The sequence below is a fragment of the Myotis lucifugus genome, unplaced genomic scaffold (genome assembly GCF_000147115.1).
Source record: "Myotis lucifugus unplaced genomic scaffold, Myoluc2.0 scaffold_117, whole genome shotgun sequence".
Classification (NCBI taxonomy): Eukaryota; Metazoa; Chordata; class Mammalia; order Chiroptera; family Vespertilionidae; genus Myotis; species Myotis lucifugus.
The window spans coordinates 2,961,689-2,976,237 of record NW_005871165.1 but is presented as its reverse complement, the minus strand read 5'-3'; the positions used below and the strand labels follow the sequence as shown (position 1 = coordinate 2,976,237).

At 43.0% G+C, this 14,549-nt stretch overlaps 1 protein-coding gene and 1 non-coding gene across 3 annotated transcripts in view; both read left to right on the top strand.

Moving 5' to 3' along the window:
- Window positions 1–1,829: 1,829 nt before the first annotated feature.
- Window positions 1,830–1,978, top strand: LOC111826998. The gene has a single exon (XR_002830459.1). It is a non-coding gene; the product is annotated as a small nucleolar RNA SNORA12 (small nucleolar RNA).
- Window positions 1,979–13,476: 11,498 nt separating this feature from the next.
- SIK2 (salt inducible kinase 2) overlaps window positions 13,477–14,549 on the top strand; it is a 123,482-nt gene continuing 122,409 nt past the window's right edge. Inside the window, exon 1 of one of the 2 annotated variants that reach the window (XM_023757893.1) lies at window positions 13,477–13,745. In XM_023757893.1, the coding sequence (XP_023613661.1) occupies window positions 13,611–13,745 (135 nt within the window). In that variant the 5' untranslated portion in view covers window positions 13,477–13,610. The remainder of the gene's footprint in view (window positions 13,746–14,549) is intronic. The other variant, XM_006093505.3, reaches the window with a different exon arrangement.

Genomic DNA, 14,549 nt, shown 5'->3' with positions numbered 1-14,549 from the left:
AATAATAATTGAATATGGAAAGATTTGTTCATTCTTGTTGAAAGAGAAGATTTGAAGAACTGGTTAATTTGTCTTTCTTCTTACCTAAGCACTCCTATCACTCAAATGCTCTCCACACTTCAAAGCAGTGTGGGACTTTGTCTTTAGCAATAGCACAGCCCACAAAGCTCTATCACATTCAGGGGCAGCCATCCCCTGTTTTGATTATGTGAGGTTAGAAATGTGGAAAAATGTTTTCTTAGGGCTTAAACAGTGTTAGTTATAAAAGTGGATATATAGGCTATGGCCATGTTATATCAATGCTGAATGCCCAAGCGAGAGAAGGAGCCATGTACTCTTTAAGAAATTGGGAGCAAGCCTTGGCCATGTACCTCAGTTAGTTAGAACATCATCCCAATACACCAAAGTTTGGGGTTTGATTGCTGTCAGGGCACACAAAAGAAGCAACCAACTAATGCATAAATAAGTGGAACAACAAATCGATGTTTCTCTTTCTCTCTTTTCCCCTTCCTCTCTCAAAAAAAATCAATCAATTAAAATTTATTAATTAAAAAAATAAATTTGTAGGCAAGGGGTGAGTGGGTACAGGGTGGGGTACATTGTGACATTCGAGGCTCTCTAAAGCCCGGGCAGGCCTCACTTGCCTCAGACTGAGGGCAGTCAGATGTTTTCAGTATATGGATGCATAATGGAGCAGAAAAAGTGACCCCTCTACTCCACTCTGCAAAGAATACAGAGAAGAGGACCTAGGAATAGTTTATAAAGTGACTTCCCATGCATTACCTGCCTACCCAGTGAAGTTAGCATATAAAACAGATATGATTATTACTACTTTGCATATAAGGAAACTGAGACACAAACTGAACTCAGGTGACTATCCAATGGTTACCTACCTACAACTTGGTGAAGCCAAGACCAGAACCCAAGGCTCTTAGCTCCACACCCACAGAACCTAACTGCGATGTAGCTAGCTTCTTGATGCTCAGAGTTGCTCCTAAATTTTCTGTCAGGTTTTTGTGGTCAAATACTGTATGAGTTGAAAATAGTTTTAGAAAGCATATTGTTCACCTTCTTTGGTGTTTAGGGATTTGGAGATTCAGGAGTGAAGGGAAAGGGAAGCCATTTTAATAGGTGTTTTCTGAACTTGATTATTGAATATCCATGTCTTAGAACCAACATATCCTGAAATGTTTCTGGTCAAACAGTGATTATGGGCAAAACAATAAAATTACTGTATTTAGTCTTCTGGGGAGTGGTCAGCATCTTCTTTCATCCTTTTCATTTGGATTTCCTTGGGCTACTGGATGGGGCTGTTTTTTGTTCTTAACATGGCAATTTGAAAGGGGTAGCTAAGTAGCGTAATTGTTATTTACCATGTGGTATGCACTATTTGGGAATTGGGGGTTGAACCTAACAGAAAATTAAATGTGATTTCTGCCCTCAGAGGTCCTCATTTTACTCTGATGAATAGATTTGACATGTAAACACAGGAAGGAAATGAGAGCACCAACTTCAGGAGAAATAGGGAAGAGATATACCCAAAAGCCAGGTGTCTGTGAGGGTACATAACAAATTTAATTTGATGCTAAGTTGAAAATTAATAGAATTTTTAGCTATAAAGCAAAAGCTTTAGGTGCTGCTTCTCAATCTGACTTCCACACCTCTAATATTCTTCCCCCAACGTTTTTGTACAAGTCATTATATGGCATCTGCCCACAAACAAGGTTCTTGGTGGCATTCTGTCTTCTTCACATAAAAATACATACACCTCTCTCTTTCTCACTGTCAACTCTGCCCTCCCAAATAAATAAGGACACTAAAAATAAGCATCATGTGGTGGTTTTCTTCCTGGCACATTTGTTAAGTTTTCAAATGGGCCTGACTCTGCCACATATATTATATAGAAGCTGGGAAAGGCTTGATGACAAAGAGATCTCCCTCTCTGGCCTTTCTGCATCAGAGATTGGCTCCCACATGTGAAAAAAAAAGCATCAAATTATCTTTACTCACAGGGATAGATGGATGCTGTTTAGGAAGACATTTATGACAAAATATGGCTAACCAGTAGTGGGGGCATTAGCTTCAAAATGGTGTTCTTTAAAGAAGAGGTCACAAAGTCAAAAAATTAGGTGTAGAGAAAATTTACAAACACTGAAAAGGTTTGCAAACATTCTATTTTTACATTCTTGTGTGGAAATATGAAAAAGGAGCATTTTTTGGACTAGAGAAATGAATCACTTCTGATCCAACAGAGCATGACATTTCTTACTTGAGCTTTCTTGCATTCAAATTCTTATTCAATGATATGATATGTGACTTCATTTGAACACAGCTTTTCCATTATGACATGCATGTGTAAATTCCTCGACTTGCCATGGCATACCTGTATGGCAAAATAATTAAATGTTAGGTGAACTCCTACCTTGACCTATCAAGAGATTGTTACCTTCAGCAGAATAACTGCTCTTTGTTGATATCTCAGTGAGTAAAATAGTCTTAGTAACCAGGAGCCTAACCCAGTTGTTAAGTGCTAAGCCTTTCAGTCAAACAGCTGAGACTTCAAATTCTGGATTCTATCAGATGCTAGCTTTGTGGACTCAAACGAATTATGTTAATTCACTAAGATTTGATTCATAAAAAGGGGATTATATTAGTAACTAAAAACAAGATCGTTGTGTGGCTTAATGATAACTAATAATAAAAGCGAAACATAGTGGGGAAGTAGATGCTGTTCTTTGTTTCCCACTCAAGTGCACAGAAGTGGATTATCTTGCATTCATGACACACTTTCATCACTTGCCTAAGCATGGCCCTCTTTGTTTCTATTTATACATACTGTGTATTTATTTCTTGTTATTAATAATGTAAATAGTTGTGAACAACCACCCAAGATAAGAATTAGAACATTGCCCTAGCCAATTTGGCTCAATGGATAGAGCGTCCAGCTGTAGACTGAAGGGTCCCGGGTTTGGTTCCGGTCAAGGGTACGTACCTTGGTTGCAGGCTCAATCCCTGGCAACCAATTGATGTATCTCTCTCACATTGATGTTTCTCTCTGTGTGTCTTTCCCTCTCCCTTCCACTCTCTCTAAAAATCAATGGAAACATTCATGATGAGAGAGAATCATGGATTGGCTGCCTCCTGCATGCCCCCTATTGGGGATCGAGCCCCTAACCTATGCATGTGCTCTAACCAGGAATAGAACCAGTGACCTTTTGGTTCATAGGTTGATGTTCAACCTTTGAGCCATGCCAGCTGGGCAGTACCTTCTCTCTTTTCTTTTTGCAAGATATTTGTTAGTGTTCAGATCTTAATTTTAATATAGTCACATTTATTCATATTTTATGGTTACAGGCTTTTATATATGTCTTTAATAAATGCTTCCCTAACCCCCAAATCAGAAAGGTATTTACCTATATTTTCTAATAAAATTAGTAAAATTTACTTTTAACATTGAAGTTCTTAACTTATCTGGAGTTCATTTTTACAATTGATAGGAGGTATGGGACAATATCATTTTTCCAGATAAATAACCATATTTCATAAATCCATTTGTGGAATAGTCTCTCCACTCCCCATTAGTCTGCCACCTCCTTCCTTCTATTTTCTTTAATGTATCCTGTTTTATTTATCTACCTTAAAAATGTCTAACTTAAGGGCACCACCTTTTGATATTGTGTAGAATTTAAGTCTAGGTTACTGCAGAAATACTTCCTCATTTTCTTTTTCTTTTGGTCCTCACTAGTTTTTGAAAAACAACAGCAAACTTTTTCCAAGCATTTGGTTATATTTACGTAATACATCTCTACCAGCATTTCCTGGATTTTCTTTTCTTATTTGAGTATCTTTATCCAATACTGTTTTCCATGTGGGTCTCTGCGTGACAAACCTTGTGAGGCCTTATAGCCTTAAAACATTTTTATTATACCTTCACATTAAATGACAATTTGGCTGGATATAAATCTAGGCTCAAAGTTCTTTTGTCTTTTCAATACTTTAAAAATATTATCATTGTCTTCTTGTTATTCTTGAAAAGTCTGAGATCCTGATGATTTTTGTTTCATTACATTTGATCTGCTCTGTCTCTCAAAACTTTAAGAATTTTATCTTTGCCTGTAAAAACTTTAATTTCATGATAATATTACCAGGGTTAGTTTCTAGTTATCACTCTTGTATGATAGTACATAAATAAATATGAGTTCTTTCTTTTTTCTTTAATTCTGGGAAATTAATTTCCATTTCTTCAAATACTTCCTCTTGTCCATTTTTATTTTTCTCTCTCCCCGACACTCCTATTATCTGTAAGTTGAAGTTTGTATTCCAACACAATTTTATCTCTTAACTTTATTTTATATATTCTTTTTCTTTATTCTTTCTTGCTTCATTCTAGAAAAGCTCCTTAATCATGTCTTCAGCTCACTAATTTTCTTTTTAGCCATATCTATCTCATCTGAGGTCATCTCTACTATTACATATTGCCTAATATTTCCTCTTTTATGATTTCCTTATTTATTATTGTTACTAGAGGCCCAGTGCATGAAATTAGTGCACGGGGGTGTCCTTCAGTCCAGCCTGCACCCTCTCGCAATCCGGGACCCCTTGGGTAGGGTCCCTAGGTCTGGCTGGCGATCAGGGCCTATTGGGGCTTTCCTTCCCCTGGCTGCTGGCATCTGGTCCTGCCCCCCTTGCTGCCACTGCTTGCCATCTGTGTGGCGCTGTCCTCCCTCCCCCACTTCCAGTCACCTCCCTCTGCAGGCGACAGGCGTGGGGTGTGATAGCTTGGCTGGCCTGGGCCTCCCTCTGCGGGGTGATCGTGGGGCGATGGCAGGGCCCCCTAACCAATCGAATTGCACCCGCCTTGGCTGGCCTGGAACCAGTGCGTGTCATAGCGTTGTCATCCGGAAGGTCATCCAGACAGTTGTTCTGCTGTTCGGTTGTTCGGTCAATTTGCATATTATCCTTTTATTATTATAGATTTTTGTTAACCACTTAATATATTTGCTTCTGGTGGCATCTATAATCAAGGTTGTTCTTTTCTTTTGAAGTAGTTATGCTCTTTAGACCTCTCCTTACTTCCGCCTATGAACAGATATTTCTCTGATGTTATCAGCTATTCTGTCTGAGCATTTGGTATGGGAAAAGACCAAAAAGCAGAGCCCAATCTATATCAACATCAGTGCGATCAAGGAGAGGGGAGGAGATAACCCTAGAGTGGAGAGCTCCAAGCACCAGACTACCATAATTAATTGCTCAGGCTGGGTATCATACCCCCAAATATTTCTTCAAGTCAGGGCCCTACTATGAGACCCACTCCACTTTCCACCCCTCGAGGAGAGTAACCTTAAGAAGGAGGTACTCCTAACTAATAATTCACTAGCCCAAGAAGCTGGAGAGATTTGGGAGACAGAAGTGAGTAAATGATCAAGATCAGTCAATCCTCACCAGTTTTCCACATTCTAGCTTCCCTTCGGTCCTGATTGTCAATCCTGAGGACACGTATACCAGCAATCTGAGCTTCTGCTGGTAATCTCCATAGAAGTCTCCTACCCCAGGAGATGCACACACATGCACACACTAGTTCAAAACAGGCTTTACTGTCCCCCAGGGATTTCTCTGTTTTGTTTTACTTCTTTCCCATTATTTCCTATTTCATGGTGGTTTTCCTCTAGAGTTTCTCCAAGACTGATCTTGGGGTCAGCAGTCAGCCCAAGTTAATTCTCTATCTTGGCAAAATTGGAGGCTTTATGTAAGTTTATATTAGACAAAACTGTGAAAAACAAGTATCTCCTGGGACCACAGTTGTACCAGGACAAACCAAGATTCAAAATTTCCATTACAGTGCTTACCTACGTGAGCCTCCGTTCCCTATCATCTGCCAAAGGTCTCTGTGCTGTTCCTTGCCTTCTTGGAATTTCAGAAATTGATGCTTATCTTTTCCCTATGCAAACACTTAATTAACCCAATCATGAAGCTAATGGAAAAAATTAGAATAGCAGAGAGGAAGGAGGCCTAGAGACTCTCATCCGATAACCAAAGTGCATTTTGATAGTGGGTTTTGGAAGGCTATCACATCTGCTTTATTTAATCCAAAGGTTTTGTAGAAAAGAAGTAGGAGGCTGCTGGAAGAAACATTTTAGATAAATAAAATATTTCAACTTTCAAATTTTGCTGTGTAGCATCAGGTATCTATATAATATTATAATTCCTATTAATGCTTACAGGCTGACAACAACAGTTATAAGTCAACTTTTCCCATTTCAAGTCTATGGGTTAAAATGTACTTCATTATATAGTACATTTGGGTATATGGGACCTTATGTAATACGCACTTCAGCCCATCCTTCTACTTCCATTGCTACTGTTCAGTTGGAACATTTTCAGCTTCTTCCCACCTCAAGTATTCAAAAATTCTTTTACTTTTGCTGGTAAAGCTCTCCCCACATCTCACCCCCTGGCTTACTCTTATTGACTTATCAGATCTCACCTTAAATGTCACTTACTTGGGAAAACTTCTTGACCCCCACCCTCCAGAGTAGATCAGGACCCCATGTTCTACAACCTCATAGCATAGAGTACTTTTTAGAACACTTACCCATAATTATGATTAACTAATGAAATACGTGGGGAAACGGGAATTGGTATAATATACTGGAAAGCAGAAAATCAAGCATTCTTATTTTTATTTAGAACATACATATATTGAAAACTTATCATGCTCCAGGCATATAGGAATATAGTAGGGAGATATAGTAGGAATATAGTAGGGGAAAAGGCAGACCACTCCCCTTCACCTTAATTACCCATTCTTGAGGACTTATCATCACCAAAACAATATCTAACTCAAATATACCAGCATAGACATGACTCCTTCTCAAGATCTTTCACGCCCTTGCTCTCATCTCACCTATGCCCCAGACAATTGAGCCCTCCATTTTCCCATCAGTCTCCAGCCCCTTCTTATTTTTATCTCGTTATCCAGATTACATGTACTTGTTTTCTTGCCAAATTCTCACCTCCCTTGCCCCTTTAACATTCTATAGAGTCCATACAGCAAATTCCAACCCTGTATCAGTGTGACATCCAACCTACTAAACATTGTTGCAAAAAGTCCAAGACTGCCCTAACTGGTTTGGCTCAGTGGATAGAGCGTTGGCCTCCGGACCAAAGGGTCCCAGGTTCAATTCTGGTCAAGGGCACATGCCCAGGGTTGTGGGCTCAATCCCCAGTAGGGAACATGCAGGAGACAGCCAATCAATGATTCTCTCTCATCATTGATGTTTCTATCTCTTCCTCTCTGAAATCAATAAAAATATATATTTTAAAATGTTGGGGTGAGAGCATGAGTGGGGGGAATGGGTGGGGGAAATGGGGGTAATATGAGGATAAGGACACATATGCAATAACTTAATCAATAAAGAAAATTTTTTAAAAAGTCCAAGACCATGTAAAATGGTATTTCTACCAATTCATTGTTTTCCTGCCTCAATTGAACCTTCTTGGAGCTTCTAAGTTTTCTACGTGTCCTAATCAATTTCCTCTCTCATCCTCACAGAGGATTTTCAAACCTTCACCACTCATCTAAAGCCTCCTATTCCTCTACTCTCACACTCTGTGCACAGTCTGCTTCCCACTTCACAGAGTAAACTGATGCATTGCAAACTTCCTGCTTACCTGCAGCCAAAGCTGCCCCCCTTCCTTCCCCTACCCACATCAGAGTTAAAGAGGCACCTCAGCTCCTGACTAAAGAGTCCCTTGTAGTCTAGATTTCATTGCCCTCTATAGATAATTTCTAATCACCTTTATTTCAATCTTTCCCTCTTCTAGCTCTTTCCAAAAAAGCTCATCTACCAATTTTAAAAAAACAACAACACAGACTTCTCTTGATTCTATATCCCCTTCTTTCTTTATTCCTTCATAGACAAGTTTCTTGAAAGAATGGTCTACACTTACTTTTCTTTTAAAAAAAATAATTCTTTATTGTTGAAAGTAAAGAATTGTAGAAGAAGTTCCCTTTTTCCCCCCTCATTGATCCCCTCCAGCCCACCCCTGCCGGCCCACCCCAGACCTTCACTATCCCACTGTCTGTGTCCATGGGTTATGCATACAAGGTCTTTGGTTGATTATCTCCCACCCACCCACCTTTCCCCACCTTCTTTTTTACTGCATAGTATTCCATGGTATAAATGTACCACCTCTTTTTTATCCACTCATCTACTGATGGGCACTTAGGCTGTTTCCAGATCATAGCTATTGTAAATTGTGCTGCTATGAACATAAGGGTGCATACATTCTTTCTGATTTGTGTTTCAGGTTTCTCAGTATATAGTCCTAGAAGGGGGATCACTGGGTCAAATGGCAGTTCCATACTTAATTTTTTGAGGAACTCCATACTGTTTTCCATAATGGTTGCACCAGTCTGCAATCCCACCAGCAGTGTACTAGGGTTTCCTTTTCTTCACATCCTCGCCAGCACTTGTCATTTGTTGATTTGCTGATGGTAGCAATTTTGACAGGTATGAGATGGTACCTCATTGTCATTTTAATTTGCATCTCTCTGATGATCAGTGACTTTGGGCATTTTTTCATATGTCTATTAGCCATCTGTATGTCCTCTTTGAAGAAGAGTCTCTTAGGTCCTTTGCCCGTTTTTTAATTGGATTGTTGTCTTCCTTTTATTAAGTTGTATGAGCTCCTTATATATTTTGGATATTAACCCTTTATCAGATATATCATTGCCAAATATGTTCTCTCATACAGTGGGCTCTCTTTTCATTTTGTTGATAATTCTTTTGCTGTGCAGAAACTTTTTATTTTGATGTAGTTCCATTTGTTTATTTTATCCTTAGTTTCCTTTGCCTTATGAGATGTATCTGTAAACATTTTGCTACAAGAGATGTCTGAGATGTTGCTGCCTCTGGTTTCTCCTGGGATTTTTATGGTTTCACACTTACATTTAAGTCTTTTACCCATTTTTAGTTTATTCCATGTGTGTGTTGTAAGTTAGTGATCTAGTTTCATTTTTTTGCATGTATCTTTCCAATTTTCCCAACACCATTTATTGAAGAGACTCTCTTGACTCCATTGTATACTCTTGCCTCCTTTGTTAAATATTAATTCAGCGTAATGGCTTGGGTTGATTTCTGGGGTCTCTATTCTGTTCAATTAATCTATATGCCTGTTCATGTGCCAGTACCAGGCAGTTTTGATTATGGTGGCTTTATAGTATAACTTAATACCTGGTATTGTGATCCCTCCAACTTTGTTCTTCTTTCTCAAGATTGCTGCAGCTATTTAGGGTCTTTTTTGATTCCATATAAATTTTGGAGTATTTGTTCTAGCTCTGTGAAATATGCCATTGGTATTCTAATAGGGATTGCATTGAATCCGTAGATTGCCTTGGGTAGTATGGACATTTTAATGATGTTGATTCTACCAGTCCATAAACACGGTATATTCTTCCACTTGTGTGTATCTCCTATCTCTTTTTTTTAATGTCCTATAGTTTTCCGAGTACAGGTGTTTTGTCTCCTTGGTTAAGTTTATTCCTAAATATCTTAACTTTTTTTTTTGTTGCAATGGTAAATGAGATTGTTTGTTTACTTTGTCTTTCTGATATTATTGGTTTATAAAAAAGCCATCAATTTTGGGGTGTTGATTTTATATCCTGTTACATTGCCAAATTCATTTATTAAATCTAGAATTTTTTTTGATGGAGTCTTTAGGGTTTTCTATGTACAATATCATGTCAGCTGTGAATAATGAGAGTTATACTCTCTCCTTTCCAATTTGGAAGCCTTCTATTTCTTCTTGTCTGATTGCTGTGGCTAGGACTTCCAGTACTATGTTGAATAAGAGTAGTGAAAGAGGACATCCCTGTCTTGTTCCTGTTCTTAGGGAAAATGGTTTTAGTTTTTGCCCATTGAGTATGATGCTGGCTGTAGGTTTGTCATATAGGGCCTTTATCATGTTGAGATATGCTCCATCTATTCCTACTTTGCTGAAAGTTTTTATCAAAAATGGGTGTTGGATTTTGTTGAATGCTTTTTCTGGGCCTATTGATATGATCATTACGCTTACTTTTCTTTACCTCTTCCCACTCACTCCAGTTTGGCATCCACCCCCAGTACTCTGAACTCCTCTGAAAAGATCATTAATTATCTCTTCATGCCTAAATCCAATGAATTCTTGTCATCTTTAGCTTGCTTGACATCTTTTCAGTGATTGAAAGTACTCCCTCCTTTAAATTTTTTTCTCCCTACATTTTAAAGATATTTTTTCCCTCTCCATTCTACTTTTATTTCTCTGGCCTCTCTTCCTTGGCAGGGAGGGGATGCTTCTCTTTATTTACTCACTCCTGTGAGTGCTGAACAAATAGTGTAGGATTCTGTCTTCTTCACTTTTTTTTGGGGGGGGGGGGCGTGTATAGAGGAGAGTAGGGAGTTCTTTTAATTGGCTTGTTTTTGTTACCTTTAGGTTGGTGAACTAAGCAAATACATATATTCCTTAGTCTTGGAGACCAAAAATAAATGTAAAAGTTAAAATAATATTTGTAGTTACAAATATAAGAAATTTAAGTATAACACTTAAACAATCTAAAAGTATCTGCTAAAACTAAGTTAAAATTAATAGTCACCAAAATTGGACTCTCTCTATATAAAAGCCTAAGAAACCATTACGACCGGTCGACTGGTTGACTGTTTGATTGGTCACTATGATGAGCACTGACCCACAATTAACCTCCCGCGGCCGACCAACCTCCCGCGTTCCCTCCCGCTGGATGGCCAACCTCCCTTGGTCCCTTCTCCTGGCCAGCTGGCCCTGATTGGGACTGGGCAAGATGGCCTCGATTGGCCCCAATTGCTGGCCAGGTTGAGGGACCCCCAACCATGCACAAATTCGTGCACTGGGCCTCTAGTAATTATATAAAAACCTGAAATTTACATACTCATAGCTCCCAAAATATATCTACAAAACCAAAAGGAACAGTTCCACTAGTAAATTAGTAGCTAATAAAGTTCTAATTTTCCTGATATAACACACTTTCCAAGATTGAAGATAATGTTTATTCCATTCAGAGTTGAGTCATAATGGCAAAAACTCAACACCATCGCCCCCCCTATGAATCTGTGGGTGTGTATCCCCCTGAGCTGTAAGTAACAAACTCCTAGACTAGCAGAAGGCAATAAATAGCTGAAATGTCTTCTTCACTGTTGATATTCCCACTGCGTGGTACCACTCACATCTTTGACCTCAACTTATCGGTACTATCAATCTCTAAATTTTCAGCCTAGATCCCTCCGCCAATCTCCAGAATTATGTATCCAGAGCTTGTAAATGGCAATGCAGAAAATTTACTCCTAGCACAACTCATTTTGCTCCAGCACAGACATATATATATTGATTTCTAATTATTTAATAGTCTTTCACAATAGCTTTATATATAGTTGAGGAATAAGAACTAAATGTCTGAATTAAATATATTACATGTTCTTTGAGGACTAGGTCCATATTTCATCCACTTTGTATGTTCAGTGACCAGCAGAGTGAATGGCACATGGTCAGCTCTCAGTAATTGATCGCATCTGTTCACTCCTGTCAGAAACCTGGAAGCAACCTTCAGCATCTCTCTCTCTCTAACCTTTCACATCACACCACTGGTGCAGTTGGAATCCATCACTCCAGCAGCTTCCCACCCAGTTGCAACTTCAGAATTTCTCTTTGGAGGGTTTAGGAGCAACAGCCTGGCTAGAAGGAGAGAAGAAGCCCTCCAGCACATGGTGCCCTGTATCTTCTGTTTTCCTGTGGACACTCTCAGTATTATTGAGTCTCGACATTCACAGCTGATAGTAGTTACCTGAGTGCATCATGACTCTTCATATCTTCAGAGCCATTGTTCATGCTGTTTCTTCTGTTTCAAGTGATCATAAAATCCTTTTCCACCTGGCTAACCCTTACTCCACCTTCTCAACTCCACTCTCAAGTTTCATCTTCTGGAAGACTCTCCTATGAAACTTTCGATTGAGTTGATTGCCTCTCCTTTGAGCTCTGTGTGGATATCTCTTATCTGTATTTCCTATGCTGTACTTTACATTCCCATGTCCTATTTCCTTTCAACATGTCTTCATCATTCTTTGAAAATCTTGCTTTCTTGCACAAGAGCTTTCAAGGGCATTTAATACTTTCCCTCTCTCTGCCCTGGAATCAGCCTTCTCCAGAGTTTGATTATGTTTGGTGGAGAATGGCAGTTAGAAACCAAGATCTGCAGGCACGTAATATATTTCAAAATGTTAAAATAGCCCTAACTGGTTTGGCTCAGTGAATACAGCGTCAGCCTGCGGACTGAAGGGTCCCAGGTTCAATTCCTGTCAAGGGCATGTACCTTGGTTGCGGGCACATCCCCAGTAGGGGGTGTGCAGGAGGCATCTGATTGATGTTTCTCTCATCGATGTTTCTAACTCTCTATCCTTCTCTCTTCCTCTCTGTAAAAAAAACAATAAAATATATTTCAAAATGTTAAAATAACACTACCTGTTTCCTTGGGTCAGCATATGGAAGACAGGTGAGATTTGCAATCTTAACTCTTGCATTACCTGAGTGACCTTGGCAACTACCTTCATTCCTTGGAGCTTGATTCCCCTTCCGGAAAGAAAGTGCAACAGATTAAGTATGTATTTCTTAACGTTTTCGGGGTCAGCAACACGTTTGGGAATCTGATAAAAACTATAGTCCCAACTCCCCAGCGACAAACTCTAGTAGGAAAAAATGTGCATACATTGGGGGGCAGGGCAGTGCTGAGGCTCCGAGGCCCAGTTGAGGTTACAGATCCCTGCATTAGGGTCTCTTCAACACTAACATTCTGTTCATCTATAAGTGATCCTGCTGCTGTCAGAATGAATCCTCAGAGACGTCAAAATGTGTGTGTGTGTGTGTGTGTGGGGGGGGGTTATCTAGAAACCAAACGAGAAAAGGATACAAAGAAATGAGCCTGATACAAAGAAATGAGCCTGTGAGCCATGCTGCACTTTACCTCCCCACGGCAGCCACAGTTCTCCGACCCTGCCAAAATTAAGACACACCGCAGCCATAAGGGAGAGGTTTTGGCGGGAAAGTCCGGGGGTGGGCGAAGGAGACCAAGCAGGCCCGGTCAGGAGACCAAGCAGGCCCGGTCCGGGCCGCTGCATTCCTCCACTCCGCCCACCAGGGCCCGCTCTCGGCCTACGGCTGGGACGCCGAGGAACGGGGCGTCCTGGGGTGCACGCCCGCCCCTGGCAGCCGCGGAGCGGCGGGGAGAGCTCAGAGCGCCGCCGCCCGGAAGGAACGTGCCGTCCAGGCCCCGCGGGTCTGCCCCCCTTCCCTCCCGCCGCCCGCCGACGTCGGCGGCTGCTCCGGTCGCCATGGTGACCAATTCCCGGCCGGGCCCCGCCCCGGCCCCCTTGCGCGGCCCCCCGACGTCGACGCACGTCAGCAGCGGCGCGCGCCTGGCTGGGCCCAGCGGAGCTGAAGGGACAGAGCGAGGAGCGAGCCGAGCGGCCGTCGCCCGAGCTCCGCCGCGCCGCCCGCCAGCCCGCGCTCCAGGCTCCAGTCCGCCGTGTCGGGCAGCGGGACCCAGCATGGTCATGGCGGATGGCCCGAGGCACTTGCAGCGCGGGCCGGTCCGGGTGGGGTTCTACGACATCGAGGGCACGCTGGGCAAGGGCAACTTCGCCGTGGTGAAGCTGGGGCGGCACCGGATCACCAAGACGGAGGTGCGGCCCGGGCTCGGCGGGGGCGTCCGAGGCGAGGGCTGGGGAGAGGAGCTGTTTCCCGAGCGGGGCGGCTGCAGCGGGGCCTGGGGAGACCCCCGAGGCCGGGTCACCAGCGGAGGCGAGAGGGCCCGGGACTGAGGACCCAGGAGGTGCAGCGGGTCGGTGAGCGCCGAGGGGGTCGCGGCCGGGTCACTCGGACCGAGTGTCGTCCCCTTGGAAACCCGACCAGCCGGGGCTGTGCCTTTCCCGACGCCACCCCCGGCGGCCACGCGGAATTTCGGCCAGCGCCTCCCACCCTGGCCGTGACCCGGTCCGTGGCCTCCGCTCGGGAGCCCAAGTTCCGCGTCTTCCCTGCTTTCGGCTGGGGGTGGGGTGGGAGGGGAAGTGAGGTGCTCCCGGGCTGCGCGGTGCGGGACGCCACCGGCCCCGCGGAGGGGACGCCCGCGCTCCGACTCCGGAGACGGGCATCGCGCGCCCCCGTGACCTCGGCGCCCCCCGCGGCCCCGCGAGGAAGGGACCCCGGCGGCCGAGAATGCCCGGACGGCCGCTGTCATCTCTCCCTGCCTTTGCCCGACAGTGCCTCCGATTCGGTGGCTGGCGGCTGGCTCCCACACTCCAGACAATGGGGCTGGTGACAGCGGTCCTCCCTGCGTCTGCACGGCGGGCGGCGTGGCCTGTCTCACCCCGGGCGGTCGCGCCGCCAGGTGTGCTCCGGGCCGTGCACACGCGTTCCCCGCGCCGCCGCCGACTCCGCTCTGCACTCGACAAGAGCCTCCGCTGCTTCCCGGCGGATTCCGCACCCCC